The following is an 18,514-nucleotide window of genomic DNA, read 5'->3' as shown; positions in this document are numbered from 1 at the left end:
CAGTACAATGGTGCACATTACTTGCAACTCAATTATTCTAAGCATTTCAATAATTTATACTGCACAAATATTTTTATTTACTACAACATGAAGATCTTTCCACCCCAGCATCAGCTTTCTTGGGATATAATGAGCTCCTGGGGAGGGAGGAAGAAGATGAAAGACCTGTGATCACATGAACACTACCTGCTTGCAATTCACAAGTATTTTGAAATTTAAGTGGGTACTTCTGCACTGTTTTAGTCCTTTTAAATCTTCTCCTCCATCACCACAGAAACTTATGCAAAGCATTACTTCTTTTAAAAAGTATTACATACATTTTTCAGTTCATCTTCAAGCTGCTTGATTCTGGATTTGGACCAAGCTTTCAGCTTAAGAAACTTAGCTTCAGATTTGTTGGCTTCTTCTGATTTCAGTCTTGCTTCAGCTTAAACAAACAAGAACTTCAGTTATTATTCACAATTACAATAGTAAATGTATTTTTACAAAACCGAGCCTGATCTGTTGAGTTTAAAAGATAAAATTATTGAGGACTGTTATTAACACATTAAACATTACTAAGAGGCAGCTCACACACAGAACAGCGGTACAGGAAATCCATGTAGCAGGATGCCAGAGTAAGAGTCTGAACTGCACACCCTCCCTACCTGTAATGAAGAGGTCATGAATATGGCTTACCCAAAGCAAGTGTCTGAGCTCAGCTTACTTCTGTATCCCACCAGATGAATAACCTTTAGACTCCCACGTTACGGGCTAATCAGCCCTGTTTCTTATTAAGGGAAACCATGCTACTAGACTCACATAAGCTGCTTCAAAGCAAGATCACATGAGAACTGAATGTACTGAACAACCTATTGTAAAGGCTACTATTATTTAACAGGATACCTTCTAGTTGTTCCAGCTTCTGCTTAATTAGAGAATCTGTATCACTAGTTTGTTCCAAATTACTTTGTCCATTGGTACTTAATTTGGCTGCTTGTTTCTGAAGCTGAAGGAGGGCTTGGTCTTTTTCTTGCAGCTCAGTTTCATGCTTCTCTTGGATTGCCTGCAAGTCAGCATTATGTTTCTCTTTGACTTTTTTCATTTCTACCTCATGTTTCTCCATCATGTCTTTCAGCTGGGCTCGCATGACATGCTTTTCAGCATCTAATTTGGACTGGAGGTTATCTTTCTCTGACTGAAGATGTATCAAGGTTTCATTAACTTCCTGGATCAAAACAAGGATATTTCAAATAAACAGAGGTGCAAATTCATTTTTAACCTGAAAAATATTTCCTTTGTGTATACAGATAGACAGCTATTCTTATTTAAGCTGTTACAGAATATGTATGTGTTGGAGAGCCCTGACTCCGAGGGGATCCAAGGAGCCATCCACAGTATCCATGCAGCAAGTTAGCAATGAGGGCAACACCTTCTGGCCACTGGCTGGTAATAACTTGCCATTAGATGGCCCATTGCCTGACAGTCCTCTGGGAGAGAGTCTTAAGCTGAGGATGGGGAAACAAGGTGATGCAAACTCATTTTTAACCTGGTATTTCCTTTGTGTGTACAGATAGACATCTGTGGGCGGGGGCGGGGGGGCGGGGAGAAAGAAGGAAAGAGATAGAATGTGTCTATGAAGTATCAGATATAATACTTCATATCTACGGGTTCTGAGACACAATAGAGATGTTCTCTCTCTTTCTGTTTTCTCTGCCATGTAAGTATCAAAGGAATACTCCTCCCTGAGCTGCACTTGGGCATGTCTCCAGATTCCATGCCAGGGGCCATCCAGGCCTGATTTCTGTGTGCCAGCTGGAAAAACCATTTTCAGATAGAGAGATCTGCTCCCAGATCAGTTTTGCAAATAACCAGAGGCCCACAGAGTAAGGGATTCCCCCAAACATGTTAGCACACGCTTCACATGGCCTGAAGTTTCCAATAGGGAGAGATGACAACACCTTTCCTTCTCTGCATCAAAGCCAATGTGTGTGAGGTCTTTCTGTGCATGCAAAGAAAACACTGGAGTCTTTGTAAAGAGCAGACGAGAATCATTCCGTTGGTCACCAAAACTTTTAGAGCTCTGCATCGTAAGAAATTTAATTGGAGTCACTTCCAGATAGATTTATTTTTACTCACAATACCACTACTATCCTGTTCCCATGTAATATACTGAGGTTTACTGCAGGGAGAAATAACCTGTTTGTCACTGTTACATTTAAATTAAATAGAAAAGATGTTTTCTGCAAAGACAGAGAACACAAGAGTCAATCATAAAAGATGAAGAAATATTAAATCATTGTTGGGGGAAGGACAAGGGTATGGAATAATAACAGGTCATTAGAGGATCATGGAGGCAGAACTTCAGATATTTTCCCATCTGTTTAAGCAATATTCCAACATTTCTCTTTGCCTTATGAAGGCCCTGCCCAGCCCTTTTGGTGGTTGCACCTCTGGAACTCTCATGTGATCTGAGCAGTCTCTGTGTGAAGCTATCACTGCCCCTACAGCTCAACTAAGACTCATCCCCTCGTCTTCCCATCCTCAGTTTAACAGTGCAATCCTATGCAGAGTTACTCCAGACTAAGCCCATTCACTTCAATGGGCTTAGACTGGAGTAACTCAGCATAGGATTGCACTGTAAGACTATCTTCCAGAGGACTGTCAGGCACTGGGCCAGAAGGTGTTGCCCACGTTGCTAACTGGCTGCATGGATACTGTGGATGGCTCCTTGGATCCCCTTGGAGTCAGGGCTCTCCAACACATATATATCTGTAACAGCTTAAATAAGAATAGTAACAAACTGGTTGTAAAAAAAATCAGTACTTGCACCCTACTTACTTTTAGCTGCTGGTCCTTTATATCTAGTTCTTGTTGCAGCATGACTATCACTTGTGTCCTTCCTAACATGACTTCCTCTTTCTCATGCAGCTTCTGTTTCAAGGCCTTCAGTAACTGTTAAGGATAAAAGGTTTTCATTTTATAGAATAGAAGCAGACACAAGATTTCCATTACTCTACATCCAATCCTTGAATTGCTGTCCTGCACCACTCCCATAAAACGAAATATTAAGGTTCACATTTTAGGACATATGGTGCAACTTTACATTAACTTAGCTAACAGTTCTTCAGTGTACAAAAGGTAGGAAAAACCAAGCCCTGTGGTTACAAAAGGCTATCTCCTTATTCCCATTAACCCCCTACAATCATCCCATGAAGTTTATTAATTTTGCCTGCCCTGCTATTTTTCTTGCCCACGTTCCATCTCACAGAGCAGGGCAATCTGGATTTTTTCCTCTTAAAAATACAAGTAGGGCTTTGTTTTTGGTACCCCAGTCACCAGAGCATGGGAAAGTTTGCTGACTATGGAAAGAACAATAAAGACTGTCAGAGGGCATCTTGTGACCAAGACCACCATAGGTCAATGACTACAAGCTGGAAGCAATCTAAGATGTTACAGTGTGGGCAAGGTAGACAAATGGAGGATCACTACACGGAGAAGATGATCTCATGTCTGCCTATAGAAGAAATGGCAAGTCCCCTGGTGAGGATTTGATTCCCCCCGAGATGTTTAAGTCCTTCCCTGACTGGTGGGCTCCCATCTTAGCTAAATTATTCACCCAGGTAAATTCAACAGGGGTCTTCCCCTCAGGGTGGTATAGTAGTTCCAGTGTTTAAAGGAGGGGGGGGGCAAAGCAGATTTCCAGAATTACAGTCCAATAAGCTTGCTGAACATAGCTGCCAAATTGTATAGCAAATCTCTTCTATGTAAGCTGGAGGATTGGGAAGCCTCCAACCAAGTTATCTATCCTGAGCAAGCTGGCTTCCGCAAAGGGCATTGTACCATCGACCATTGTCAAACCCTCTACCAACTGGCATCCCAAATCAAGGGCCCTACTAAATCTCTGTATGCAGCCTTTGTGCTTAACAGCTGCTTTTGATTCCATTGATAGAGAACGCCTCTGGATGAAGCTAGCTGCTTCGAACATAGATAGGCGGCTATTGTTTCTTCTGTGGGAATTCCATTCCAACGTCTTTGCAAAAATCAAGGTGGGCACCTCAGGCTCTTTAACAGAGGCAATACCAATTCTGAGAGAGGTAAAGCAGGGATGTGTCCTGGCCTCTTTGCTTTTTAACCTATATTTAAACGATATTATTCCGACGTTATCCGCCCTGAGTTTTTCCCCTCCTCTTTAGGATCTCAGAAAATATCAGTTCTTTTATATGTTGATGATCTCTCTCTTTTATATGTTGATGACCAACACGGGTCTCTCTTACCCATGTTGACCTTAAAAGGCTTTTACATAAACTTGGTGACTTTTGCAAAGAAACAAAGTTTCCTGAAACAAAGTTATCCAGAGCAATTCGTATTGCTTCGGGAAGCTTCGGGCAAAGTGCCAGCGACCACAGCACTTTTCTAGCTGTTTGCATTTGCTAACAGAAAAAAAAGTTTCAAACTTCCTGCCCCGCTGCTTTTTGCACCCGATAGGAGGGCAAGAAAAGCGTTGGTGTTTTCAAATGCTCCGTCACTTTTTTCTGCCGATGAGAGGGAGAGGAGAGAACCCCCTCCTCCCTCTCCCATCGGGTAAAAAAAACAGTGGGGCAGGAAGCTTGAAAGCAAGCTTCCATTTCCAAATGGCAAGAAAAGTGCTGCTTTGAGCTTCAGTGTGCTCCGTAAAGATTCCTGAATCTTTACAGAGCATACCGAAGCGTTTAAACACCCAAATTGTTTTCCCGCTTCAAGTTTACCTGAATCTTTTTCGGGTGCACACCCCTAGTGCTGACTGTTTAAATATTTTATATACACCTATATTTTAAATGCTGTTTTAAAGTCCTGATATCCCCTACCATAAGGACCCTATTTGGGTGAAAAGCAACATAGAAATTTTTAAAATAAATAAATATTTATCCTGCGGTGGGAAAAGGTAAGTATTTGTACCTTGCTCTGAGCCTGCTTGTGTGGAGAGCGGGTTACAAATTTAATATAATCAATCAGTCAATCAATCAATTAATTTCCCCCCATTTGGAGCTAACTGCAGCCTCACAGGAGCTGTTTCAGTTGTTCTCCAGCAACAACTCTTCCCTGATCTCCAAAGCCAATGCTAATTAGCTTTAAAATCAACAGAGAAGATTCTAATCCAGGATTTTTTGTATTTCATTTAGTTTGGTCCTTTGGCTGTTGGTATAATTGAGGGGATATGCAGCAATGTATGTCAGAGACTGCAAGATAAAATAATTATCCCTGGATACAGCCTGCCGGACAAATCAAATTGACAGCGTAGCAGCAAACAGCTTTAACTAGGATGTCAGGAAACAAAGTGATGGCTTCATATGATGGCTTCAAACACTGCTTCTGAATTATAATTTACTTTCAATCTATTTTCTCTTACCTGTTCTAAATCAGCGCTCGCATCAGATTTGGCAGCCAATTTAAAGAGTTCCTGTTCATGTTTCTGCGCCAGTCCAATCAGCTCTTTTTCTTTTTCCTGGATAATATTTTGAAACATACGGATCTGAAAAAAAAGAACAAATCTCCATACAACTGATTCAGACAAATGAAGACCATTAAAGTACTATGCCAATGATTAAATGTGCTTGTAAATCAAGCATCAAAAACTAAAATTTTGAACTGTACCAATGAACTTCACTAAACTAATTTTGGTTGGAAACAAATTGGTGTTTAATTCAGGGTATCCCACAATACAACATTCATTATTTTAATAAAGCTCACCTGGATGGATTCAGATGCCTATATTTGCTTATGATGCCTGTCAGTAAAACAGGAGGCTGGCAGACACAATTGGTTAATTATTTTAGAAAATTTTTACACTGCATCTCCAGGGACCTGCCTAAGGAGGCTTACAAAATAAAGCATAATAAAGACATGAAACATTAAAAGTTTTAAATTAAAATTTAGTATTAAAACCCAGCCAAAGCATAAAAAACACAGATCACTGAGCTACTCATAATGAATTCCAGTATTCAAACCAGTGCTTTTTTCTAAAAACAGAGTTGCCGATACTCACGATGTTCTCAGCACAAGTCCCAAATGCCCAAGAGGTACCAGTACTCCATAACAATACATGCTCTTGGGAAAAAACCCTGCTTCGATCAAACACACATTACGAAGATGGTGTTAAAAGATCAACCCCTTAAAATGAAAAAGCAGGTTAAACAGAAACATTTTGGCCTGGAACCTAAAAGAGAAAAGTAGGCTCCAGACCAGCTTCAGAGGGGAGAGCACTCCACAGGCAGGGAGCCACTACTGAAATACCCTGTCTTTGATTACCACCCAGACAGAATGCAGGGCTTGTGAGGCGGATCTTAACTGGCAGGCTGGACAATATGAGAGGAGGCGGTCCGTGGAAGTACTCCAGCCCAAATCCATTTAGGTCTTTAAAGCATTTTGAATTGTTCCTGGAAATAAATGGGAAGTCTCTTCCAGCACTGGAATGATACAATTCCTGTATCTGACCTGACAGTAGACTGGCTGCTGCATTTTGGACCAACTGAAGTTTCCAGACCAAGGCCACTGATGAATTATTAGTACTTTAAGAAAAGACATTTAGCTCTCCTGCAATAACTACTGTAAGCAATATCCCAGTGTTTGGACAGACACATTTTTTCAAAGTCCCTCCTACAAACTGCCTGCCAATCTGTTCAGGCATGACCGCATGATGGCAGAATTAAGGAGTCAGGGAAGGCCTTACTGGTCAGTCCGATCCAGGTCTGACATAAGACATGCCCCTAAGTTGGCAGTGGCAAGCAGCCAGAACACTTTCATAAATTATTCTTCCTCCTTGGGTCCCCAGCACACTCAGCAGCTGGGCTTGCCAACAGGCTGACAGCAACATTCAAGCATCCCTGTACATGTTCTGCCTAAATTCACAGAAGCTGCACTCATTAAACAGCCAATATGTGTAGCAGTTAAGAGTGCCGGACAAGGTACAAGGAGGCTCAGGTTCAAATCTTCCTCTGTTAAGAAGCCCTTTGGGGTGACCTTGAACCAGTCACTCTCTTTCAGTCTAATCTTCTTCACAGAATAGTGAGGATAAAATGAAGGGGAAAAAGCTCTTTGAAGGAACAGCAAGATAAATGCAGAAAGTATATACTCGTGTCCAGTTTTTAATCTAGCACTATATTATTTCTCATCTTTTCCTCCCCCCACTTTAGTCCCTAGCAAATCAACATATATCTGAACCTGGCCCCAGAACATAGTTCAAAAAAATTGTGTAATAGGGAAGGGACAGAAAGGGTTTTCAAGAATTCTTAACAAGTAAACAGATAAAAAATGGGAGAGGTGGATTTACAAGCACACACATTGCAGCTTAACAAAAAAAATGCCAACTGAGATCTCATGAGATCACAGTGAGCATAACCAGGGATTTTTTTTAAAGTGAGGAGCTGAGAGGGGGAGAAAACAGTGATGGGAGAGCTGGGGGTGGTGAGCGAAGCAACAGGAGGAAAGGATGCAGTGAAGATGGGGGGGGGCAGAAGGAGGGGCTGTGACCAAGATGATGATTGGAGGCAGCAGGAGCAATGAGAGGGTGGTGACTTGATTATAATGGGGAGACGTGATGGCAATGGAGGAGGTAGCAGTGATGTGGACGATGACAGGAAGAAGGCAGCAGTGATGGCCCTGCCACATTTTAGAGGCCGTTGTTGGACTGTGTTTTATTGTTTTACTGTTTTATATAGTTTTAAATTATATTTTGTAGTATTTTTTGGTATTTCTATATCGTTGTGATTGTTGTAGTATGAGTTGTGATCTGCCCTGAGCCCACTTGCGGGGAGGGCAGGATATAAATCTAGTAAATAAATAAATAAATAATGGAGTGGAAGTAGGAACCAGCATGGGAGGCTTGAAGCAGTAAGAGCGCTTTCCACCCCAAGTTTCAACCATCAGCCAGCTGATACAGCTTGCAGCTGAAAGCACACCCTACCCTTATGAGCTAGCCAGGGAGGAGTGCACCTTGAAGATCAAAGTGCAATGACACCCACATGTATCTGTTGTTGGACAGCCGACCCAACTCTGTCCCAGATGCCTTGGCTGGAGCCTTTGAGTCCCTGACTGGATGGCTGAAACAGAGTCAACTGAAATTGAATCCTATGAAGATGGAGGTCCTGCACTTGGGTCATGGGCTGATGGGTTCGGGAGTCCGGCTCCTGGCCTTTGATGGGGCACTGTTTGCGCTCATCCCTGGTCTGCAGTCTGGGAGTGATTCTGGACACCACCGTGTCAATGGAGGCCCAGATTGTTGTGATTGTTAAATATGCCTTCTCCATCTGTGTCAGGTCAAGCAGCTTGTCCCTTACCTTTCAAACGATGACTTAACAACAGTGATCACCTGCAGACTAGATCACTGTAACTCGCTCTACTCAGGGTTTTCCTTGGATCGGGAAATTGCAACAGATCCAGAATGCGGCTGTGTGTGTCCTTACAAAGAGACCGCATGGGGCGCATGTAACACCTGTTTTGCGTCAGCTGCACTGGCTTCCGGTGGAGTTCTGGATTAGGTTCAAGGTGTTGGTCTTAACCTATTAGCCCTTAGTGGATTGGGACCAGCATATCTGCGGGACCGCCTCTCACCATACATTCCTTGGAGGGTACTTAGATCAGCTGATAATCAACTGCAGGTGGTCCCTGGCCCCAAGGATTCTCACCTGGCCTTGACCAGGGCCAGGGCCTTTTCTGTCCTGGCACCCACCTGGTGGAACTCTCTGTCTGCGGAAACCATATGGTTGAGGTTGGGGTGTGGGCGAGCTCCTTTGCCAGTCTCCTGTTGAGGGAGGAAATATAACCCCCCTCCCCCCGGTTGTCTGCAGACTCACTTAATTGTATACCATCTCCAACCACATGGAATGTACTGGGTTGGGTTGGCATATGGGCTGCTGTATAGAGTTGCTGCTTTCTTGTGCTGAATTTTATGTTTTTAATGTGTTTTAATGTGGCTTTTATTATGTGATGTTAACTGCTCTGAGCCCGCTTGTGGGGAGAGCGGGCTATAAATCCAATAAATACTAATAATCAATTTTCAGATCTAACTTTTCCCCTAGCCATCACTAGCCTGTATTCTGTGCACTTTCACCCCAAACTCCTCCAATTAGCTGGCCAGCCTCACCAGCACCCCTCCTGGGACACAGGAGAGGAGGAGAAGCAGTAGGCATGTCTCCTCTCCCATGAATCCTCATAGGTTCCCACTTATTTCTTACATTTTGAGTATACATGGCTTCTCTTTCCTGGAAGTGCTCTTTGTCTTTGTTTTGAAGAATTTTCAGATTTTCATTCTGTTCTTGGAGGAGGCTACATCTTTCTTCACTGTCTCCAATTTTCTTGGTAAGGTTCTGAACTAGAATTTCCATACTCTGTAATGAGGCCTCCTTTGTGGAAAGTTGATTCTTTAAAGTTCAAGAAAAGACAATTAAAAGAGTAACACAAAAATAATACAAATGGAATTAACAGCAGACACAGCTAAATTCTTATCAAGCTTACTGGAAAGTTGGCAACAGAGATTTGATAACACCCGGAGCAATTAAAGGCTTGTGTTTTTGTACAGGCTATTCAGCATACCCAGGAATATGCCACTGCAGTTAAGCACTTCTATGTGATAGGACTTACATATATATGTTCATAGCTTAAGTGTACCTTTAATTCACTGTTATGGATGAGTACTTCTTTGGCATAATTACTTGATCCACAAGATAACTGTAAATCAATTATATAGGCTTCTTTTTCAGCTAATTTCTTTTGCTTCTCAGCAAGCATGGCATCCATTTCAGCCCCGCGATGACGTGCAGCACCCAATTCAGCAATCTAGAAACAAAATCACGACTTTTAAAGAAATATTTTGCTACCATTTAATTAGCTGAGAGAGCAAACTCTCTTTGCTTATTATGTTTGCTTTTGCTCCTTCCGTTCTTTGTCATCCTATAAAGCATCATGTTCATTTTCAGGTTTCTCCCAACTTCACTGAACTAGAATGGCTAAATAGTTTCACCTGATGCCTGTTTCTACCGCTTGCATGAGATATTCCAATCTTACTAACAAAGCCATCACCTACTGCTATCACTTCAGAAAACTGGCTCAAAAATGACCATTTGTATCCCTGCCATGTCTGAACCCAGTAATATCAAGTTCTATCCTGAGTGAGACTGGTACTGATGGCTTCACTAAACCCACTCCTCCTCTAAAATTGCTACTACCACCATCAATATTTTTAATATTCCATAACCTGTAAAAATATTCAGACAAAGCCTTATCTCAAAAAGCTAAAAATACCAAGATTATAATCCTATGCACATTTCTTGGGATTAGGCACCATAAACTTAGTGGGACATTTCCAAAAAATTGTGCCTAAAACTACACTTAATTGCTTCAGGTCTATGGACTGCTACCTGGGAGTGGATTCCATTAAACTTAGTAGAACTTATTTATAAGTAAATTTGCTTTGGACTGGGCAGTAAAATCACACACAGACTTGCATGACCACTTAGTATTGTAGTGAACATGTTCAGAGAAATCTTTTAAAGGATGTGGACAAAAATCAGAGGAATATGGAAGCATTCTCATCCCACTGAACTCTATTTCTAATAAACCAGAAAACTGAATGCTATCTTTGCACTAACAGCTTGCAATCTGAAAGGATCTGCTCAACCTTCAGAACAGGGACAGTCTTCTCTTGGCACATGTGCCAAGGAGCATCACACCAAGCCATTTTGCTTACATTGGCTGGCTCTCTGTCAACTGAGGTGAGCCCCTGAAGCACTGCCAGTGTGAGCAAAGACAACAGAAATAGCTTATGGCCTTCACTGCCTCCTGGACATATGCAGATGCAGGGACTTAGCTTGTCTCCAGCATCTGGCCAAGTACAACTCTCATGCCACCCCCTTTTCTATTAAGATCTTTATCTCCCCCCTTTCATTTGCTAGAACACCATTATCTTTACAAGTAAATTTACATTTTTCATTACTCAGACCAAAACAGTTGCCTACCACTGCTTTGAAGAAATGCCTGCCAAGAACTGCCCACTTGGTCCCCAGTCCCCTTCTACCAAGAGTCCAGTGGGACTGGTCATGTTTTAATTTTTTTTTACTTTCAACTTCCCCCTCTCAACTAGGAACTACCTTACCCTGGTAGAAACTGTCACCTTCAAAAGAATACCCCATCCCCAGTCAGGATTTTCCCTAGATCTCTTGAACATCAAGAGTTTGTGATGTGTGTAAGAGAGAAACTGAGACCTGTGGCTTTCCCCCCATCATTTCTCTCCCTCTGTATTTGTCAAGGCTTTATTTAGCACTCCCGACACCTGGTCAGTGGAAAGCAGAGCAGCCAACAAATGTGAGTAAGATTCTATGTAGTCAGCTCATATTCAAAGATTGAGAATAAAATGAACTTTTAATATCTACACATAAAACCTAGAAAGCACAGAGAACTGGAACAATCAGTAGACAGACCAGTTAGGCAAAATCTAGAAAGAAAATATGAAGATGTATCTTGTTAGCTTATCCTATACTTACAACTGAATCTCAACACTGCTCTCTTAGGAATGACTTCAGGATGGAATATGTAAGGGCTTGCCTTACATATCACCATTTTCTTCAAAACTCCAAGCCAGGTTAACATTTATATAGATTCTCCTGCAGCCTGAGGAGCTTCCTTTCCATCCAATAGAGTTTGGAGAGTAGCTCACAGGTCTTGGGTTGTCTCCAAGCCTGCTTTTGACCAATCACTTCAAAAGTTTGGATAAGAGATTCATATGCCAGGCAGGGAAATTAAAACTGGACCATCTTGGCACCTCTGACAGCTTGACCAAATGAGAAATGTACCCAGGACTCGATTCTCTTTGGTTTGTTCACAGATCACTATATACTTTTCCCCTTCCTGGGATGCAACATTAGTACTTTTATTGCCTTTGGTTGTTGAGGATTTTCCAGGCTGTATAGCCGTGGTCTTGCCAAGACCACGGCTATACAGCTTGGAAAATCCACAACAACCATCATTCGCCGGCTGTGAAAGCCTTCGACAATTTATTGCCTTTGTCTACAGATGTGTGCATATTATTCTAAGAGCACATTTTATCCTCCCACAAGAAAGCCAATATTAATTTCAAAAGGATTACATGCTTATAAAGACATACCTTTTTCTGGAGTTCTTCATTTTTTTGAGCATTCTGGATTTCTAATTCTTCAACTTTCTTTTTAAGTACCAATATTTTTCCACGACTTGCAGCAGCATTATCCTGATCACCTTCTCTGCAGCCCTAAAAACGTAAACCTGATAGTTTAGCTTCTGAAAAAAACAAATGGCAAATGATTTATGTAACATCAGTGCTATAGGACGGCTACCTTTTCAATCAGTGCATGTTTTGGAATTCTTTTGTGTCCTGGGAGTAAAAGAAATTTTATTCAGTGAAGTTTACTCCCAGGAAAATGTTCTTAGGATTACATTCCAACTTGCCTAATCAGGCAATAAAATGAATGAACTGTAAAATATGAATTAAGTATGAACAAGAACAATTTTCAATAGAGGATTACAAGAGAGAGTCTTGTGAATACTCATAGGGAAATGGAATTTCCTTCCTCTCCCCAGCCCCTGCTTTCTCCCCTATTCCATCTGTCTCCACTATCTCCATTCCAGATCTGCTTCCCCCTTTACCTGCTCACTCACCTTTAATCTTCCTGCCACCCTCTTGCCAGTCTATGCCTTCTCTCATGCTCACTGTGTGTAGAGCTTCTGACTACCTTTTCAAGCTTAAGATTTTCCACACCCTCACCTTTCCTAGTCCATTCTCCTTCTCTCCTCCTGCACCTCCATTATAGTCCAAGAGAGTCTCGTGAGATCTTGGCCACCAGTTTAGGCAGCCCAGGCAATCACAGTCACAATGACCTTTTGTATTTTATTTCATTTCTCCCACTTTTTAAAATCTATATAGAGATGCAGGCCCATGATGCCTATATGATTCTTTTTGCTAGGGTGGGGGAGATACTTTTAAAATCCTAAATATATACAATTATCTCTCCTTGAACAATAATGAAATGCAGTTTATGGAAGTAAAGAAAGATTCCACTACTGGAATTTTAATAATAGCAGAAAGTATACTATCAACCATTGTATCATTCTGCAAAAGCTGGGAGCGGGGTGTGTGTGTGTGTGTGTGCTGTGCTTCAGTGGTTCTACTCTTCTAGGATATACCTTCATTGATAGTATCAGAAACCACTTTAAGGCCCAGGAGAATCAAAAGGGAAAACTATCAAAGATCATCAGTCAAGGAGACCAAGGCTTTTCCTATCTTAAACCCAGACCTGATTCCAAATTGAAATGCATCTAGAAAACCTGTACCTGTCTCTTCCAATACTGCCTGAAGCTGCGTAGACACCAACTGCTTGAGCACATTCCCCAAAAATGGAATGTTGGCAGTTATTTAGGACAGTGGGGTCCAGGGATACTCTCTTCAGGAAGGGCCTTATGACTGCCTCTTTTAATACCATCCAAACTACACCATTCCACAGAAAGAGGTTTATTACCTCCTGGATCCACTTGACCAACCCAGCTCAGCTTGACACTAACAGCCACAATGGGTAAGGGTTGAGTCTAGAGGTGGTGTTCCATACCCTTCTAAGAGTTTATTCACTTCATCAGGTCTTACTAACTGAAAGTCATTCGTACACCTGGGACTAGGCTATGGCATTCTAAGACTGCACTGAACTGTGGAATCTTAGTCACAGAGGATATGAGCAAAGGCTGCCATCATCACCCCTTTGCTGCCATCATCACCACAGAGTATGCATGATAATCTTCTCTCACCCATGTTTGATCACATTCAGTCTGCATTTTCCTTTATTTGTGCTCTGTCTACCCAACCATTGCAACACCTAAAGCTCCTTGGTAAACCAAGTATCATTCTAGCCTTCACAGGAAGGAAGAGAACAATCATGCCCCCAATCGAGGTCATCTCTGCATTCCACAGATAGACCAGGGATGTAGCAGGAGCACCAACATAGTTGATCTATATTTCTAAGCACATTTACCATAGAGAAAGTCCAATTCAATGTAATGAAGTTTACTTCTGAGTAAATTCTTACGATTGGGCTATTATGTTTATATCTAAACATGGGACACACACACAAAGAACCACACATCAAGCAAACACACTCCACATTTTCCACTGTTGAAAAGACAGCTCACAAGTTAATAAGCAACTTGACTCTTCAACATCAGTAACAAATTTGCAAACTTTATTTATTTGTGTTATTTGCTGAGACTCAAGGTGGATTACACAGCATAGGGTAAAAGCAGCAAGCAAACCATTGGAAGGGGGGATGGATGTTACATGAATACATAAAGAAGCACACATACAATTAAGGCCAAAATCTTAATTACAGCCTAAAATTTTAAAATTAAAACTCACTCTTTTTTGTTCAGGTTTTCCTTCTTGTGTTCCAGCTCCTGATAATTGCTTCTTAAGTTCCTCTAATTGTGAATTTAACGATGTTACTTTGGCTTTGTTTTGCAGCTTTAATTTGGAAATCTTGGCCTCAAAAGCTTCTTTTTCTTCCTAAAGGTTATTAAGAGCTTGTTTTTAATTGAAAATGCAATCTGCACATACAAATTAATTGCAACTATTTAAGATAGATCAAGACATAAATATGTTAAAACCCCATGTATAAGGCTAATTTTTGCATTAAAAGAACTTCAGTTCCAAGACAGGTGGCATTAGGCCCAACAGTGCATTACAGTCACCAATTTAGAAAGGGTAATTTTAACCCTGGGCTTGTAACAGCATCTGTTCTCACTTGGGAAACATTTGCATTTTGAGTGACAACCAAATCTGGCAATTTATGGAAAGTTAAAAGAAGGGAAATGCACCTGCTAATTATGATCACTGGTTGAGAATCCGGTTCTGAAATAACAATTGTTAAGCCACCATTTAGGAAAGAAGCTCCCTGTACATAGAGCAAAGAAATTCATTTTCACTACCTTGATATATACAAACAAATACCTTTAATTGTTGCTCAGTACTGCATAGTTTATTATCCTTTTCCTTGACGAGTTCCTTGAGCTGCACAGCCAGCTGTTCAGTTTGGGCTAGCCGTTCAGTCAAATCAGTCACTGACATGCTTGCTGCTTTGGAAGTCCCATGAGCCTAAAAGATATCAGAGAATTTATCAGCAGCAAGATAGGTGCAATACAAGCTTATATAGTTTTGGAACATAACATTTTCTGTATTTCTAAATCCACAAGAGAGCTGTGGGGAAATCTTTACAGGTTCTTTAAAAACAAGTGCTCCATCCCAACAATTTATGAAGCAGGAACTAATACAAACTATGAGATCTCCTGCCAGCTAAGGCTTCCCCACAAACATTAGTGGAAATAGCAGATCTTATTATCTGCACGGAACTGCCCATTTCTCATTCTGAGTGCTAGTGAAACACTTCTAAGCATACTGAGCTACTACCCTACAGAGTATATGCTTTAAAACTGAAATCTAAATATTTGTTCATTTTCACCTTATGCAATATATCATACTCTCTAAAATAAGTAACAAAATTCTTATTTGTAAAGCTGAAAATGTTTAGAATTGTTATACTGTGAATTACAATTTGTATAATGCAAACAAAGCGTTTTTTTACCCTACTTACTCCAGATTTAGGGGCTGAATCATCACCACTGCTCCATTTCCACATAATTTAAGATGGTCTGTGGAAGAGTATAAGGAATTTTAGTATAAGCTACAGGTATTTTAAACTACATTTTAAAATAAACATATAAAGCCATTTACTAGAAGGAAATAAAAAATAATCTTTTGTGAAACAATCAAACCTCCAAGACAGAGACAAACAAATTAAACATAAGGAGAGCTCTATTGGATGAGACCAACAATCTGTGCCACCAGATAACCCGTAAGACCCACCGGCAGGAGTACATAGGCTAGGCCTCACCTATTGTTGCCCTCCAGCAACTATTATTCAGAGGACCTTACCTCTGAATAGCGAGGTTCCATTTAGCCATCATGGCTAACAGTATAAAGAGTTGCCTTGGATCCTATGAAGCCCAAGCAGAGCTACACTGAATAATGGGAACTTTCACTCCTTGTGGGAATCTATGCCCCTAGAAGCCGTGCTTTGGCGCTTTCGCCTTTAACCTTCATTGGTAGTCGTGTCAAGTCTCACTATTTTCTGCCAGCATATCTCAAATTGTTAATATTCCTTCCACCAATTTTCATTCCACCTTCTTTTAGATCTAATCCAGCTTTCCTTATATCTCCCTTATGAACAGGTAGGGAGATAATATGCATCCTTGTCTGATACCTTTGCCAACTGGAAACCTTTCTGTTTCCCTATGTCCTGTCCTGACAGTAGTCTCTTCCCCGGAGTACAGGCTGCACATCAAAACTGTGAGATGCTGTGGCACCCCTCATTTCCTTTAACACTCTATAGCTTTTCATGATCCACACAGTCAAAAGCTTTGCAGTAATCTATAAAACACAGGCTGATTTTCTTCTGAAATTCCCTGCTATATTCTATTAGCCATAGTAAATTTGTAATGTGAGGCACTAGAGATCACATTGCAGAGTGGACGTAGAGATCATATAACTTCAGTCTTTTTCCATCTACATTCCTAGTTTGCTTACTAGGCCCTAGCATTGGCCTTTAAAGCCCTATCCAGCTTGGGACCCCATACCTTAAGAACTGCCTTCTCCTATATGAACCTAATCCACTCTAGGCATCTTTGAAGATCCTGCTTCTTGTGCGTTCACCATCTGAGGCTAGAGGTATGGCAACCTTAGAAAGAACATTCTCAGTTGCAGTGCCAAAACTTTGGAACTCCCTTCCCAGGGAAATTCGTCTGTCTTCCTTTATTGTTGTCTTCCATTAGAGAGTGAAGATTTTTTTGTTTCATTTTATACACCCCCAATAACTGTTATTGGCCTCTTCCCTGGTTTTTAGAGTTAAGTGCATTTGTTTTTATTGAATTACTGTTTTTTGAATTATATTGTTTTATTGAATTATTTTATATATTTTATTTTAAATGTTTTTAATGTTAAAATGTTTTAATGTTTGATATACACTGCCTTGGGGACCCTATTTGCGTGGAAAGGTGGCATAGAAATGTTTAAAATAAATAAACAAAACAGTAGTCAGAACAGGCAGACCATGGTGAATTTACAAGCTCTTTGTAGTTCACTACCATTAAGTGGCATTCTACTCCAGTCACAGCTCCCAAGCACACTTCAGCAGCAACCATAGGCTGAACACATTACAACAGTCTAAATGGAAGGTTAACAAAGTATTAGTAATTTCTGTCACATCCAGATTATAGTAAAAAGACTGTGGAGTAGCTACAATCTCTTGTCAGTGCCATAACCTGAGAATCAAATAACAAGCCAAGCTGAAGGACTGCACTGGCAGCCCAAAAATAAGCAGAGTTACAGCATTTCTCACCCCAATGAATTCAAAGGATTTGGAAGGCTGTAACTTGGTTTAGGATTACACTGCAATTCTAAGAGCCTACTCTTTCAAAGGGAATGTAAATAGAATCCCATTCAGATCAAGTGTATCAGCACTGTATCTTAAATTCTGCTAGATAAGTACTGTGCACAAGGGTTACAGTCCAAAAGTATTATCTTTTATGCCATCAGCACAATTAACTAAATATTCTTACATAAACTAAAATACAACTGATTTTTGATAGACCTGATAGCATTCAATGCCCAGGCTCAAAGAATACTTGCTCATAAGAAGCCACAGAATGAGCCAGCCATGATATTCTGAAATACATAGATTCTGCAGAGTAGGCTAGGAATCTCCTCAAATTATAATTCTTGCTTCAAACACTCAAGAGTCTAAAAATCTGGGATTCGTTTTCGTTTTCACGGCCATGTCGGACGTACCTCTCCGCAGGTCCGGGGGGAATTGTCCGAGCAGGCTGACTGGGCGGTTGACCCGCGAGGGTTAACCTCCAGGACTCCCAGGGAGGGAGCCTGGATCCGGGGTGCTGTGGGAAGAACCCTCTGGAATCCATGCAGGGGGTAAATTGCCCGCTTGCTCCAATGAAGGCCGGCAGACTTGCGCAGCACCGAGTGTGCTGCCGGGCCATGGAGAACAGCAATAAGCAGATTTAAGGTGAAGACCTGTAAGTAAGCGAATCCCTTCTGATTTTTAAGCGTATGCGAAGGATCGGTGGGAATTGAAGCTAAAAAGGCGCAGACTTCTTCCCCTGCACCGAGTTTTGGAACTTAGTTGGTGCCCCCCCCCCTAAGATGGCGACGAGAAAGCCGAGCCCAGCAATGAGCAAATTGGTGACGGCGATGCTACAGGGGAAGGGGGAAACGTTGGAAGAACTGGTGAGACGAGCAGTTTTCGATGCTGTGCAGCCTTTTGTAGCGAAACTGAATGAAATGGGGCAAAAGGTTGATTCAGTGGAGAGCGAGGTGAAAGCCATTAAAGAAACAGCGACCGGAGCAGAGCAGTCTGCGCACGAGAACGCAGTACTCATGAAAGCAACAAGTAAGGAAGTGAAGCTTTTGGAGAATCAA

The 18,514-nt window shown here is 41.3% G+C and overlaps 1 protein-coding gene across 1 annotated transcript in view; it reads right to left on the bottom strand.

Annotated features, from left to right (window-relative positions):
- LOC129323430 (golgin subfamily B member 1-like) overlaps positions 1-15,979 on the bottom strand; it is a 58,646-nt gene extending 42,667 nt beyond the window's left edge. Inside the window, exons 1-10 of the mRNA XM_054969960.1 lie at positions 15,959-15,979; positions 14,978-15,121; positions 14,387-14,533; positions 12,116-12,238; positions 9,625-9,792; positions 9,192-9,377; positions 5,369-5,491; positions 2,821-2,934; positions 886-1,207; positions 318-427 (exon numbers count right to left, since the gene is read on the bottom strand). Of these exons, the coding sequence (XP_054825935.1) occupies positions 318-427; positions 886-1,207; positions 2,821-2,934; positions 5,369-5,491; positions 9,192-9,377; positions 9,625-9,792; positions 12,116-12,238; positions 14,387-14,533; positions 14,978-15,121; positions 15,959-15,979 (1,458 nt within the window). The remainder of the gene's footprint in view (positions 1-317; positions 428-885; positions 1,208-2,820; positions 2,935-5,368; positions 5,492-9,191; positions 9,378-9,624; positions 9,793-12,115; positions 12,239-14,386; positions 14,534-14,977; positions 15,122-15,958) is intronic.
- Between the last annotated feature and the right edge of the window lie 2,535 nt (positions 15,980-18,514).

The sequence above is a fragment of the Eublepharis macularius genome, chromosome 2, assembly GCF_028583425.1.
Source record: "Eublepharis macularius isolate TG4126 chromosome 2, MPM_Emac_v1.0, whole genome shotgun sequence".
NCBI classification, from domain to species: domain Eukaryota; kingdom Metazoa; phylum Chordata; class Lepidosauria; order Squamata; family Eublepharidae; genus Eublepharis; species Eublepharis macularius.
Note: the sequence above shows the minus strand (reverse complement) of the source record. Positions and strands in the feature narration are given on the sequence as shown.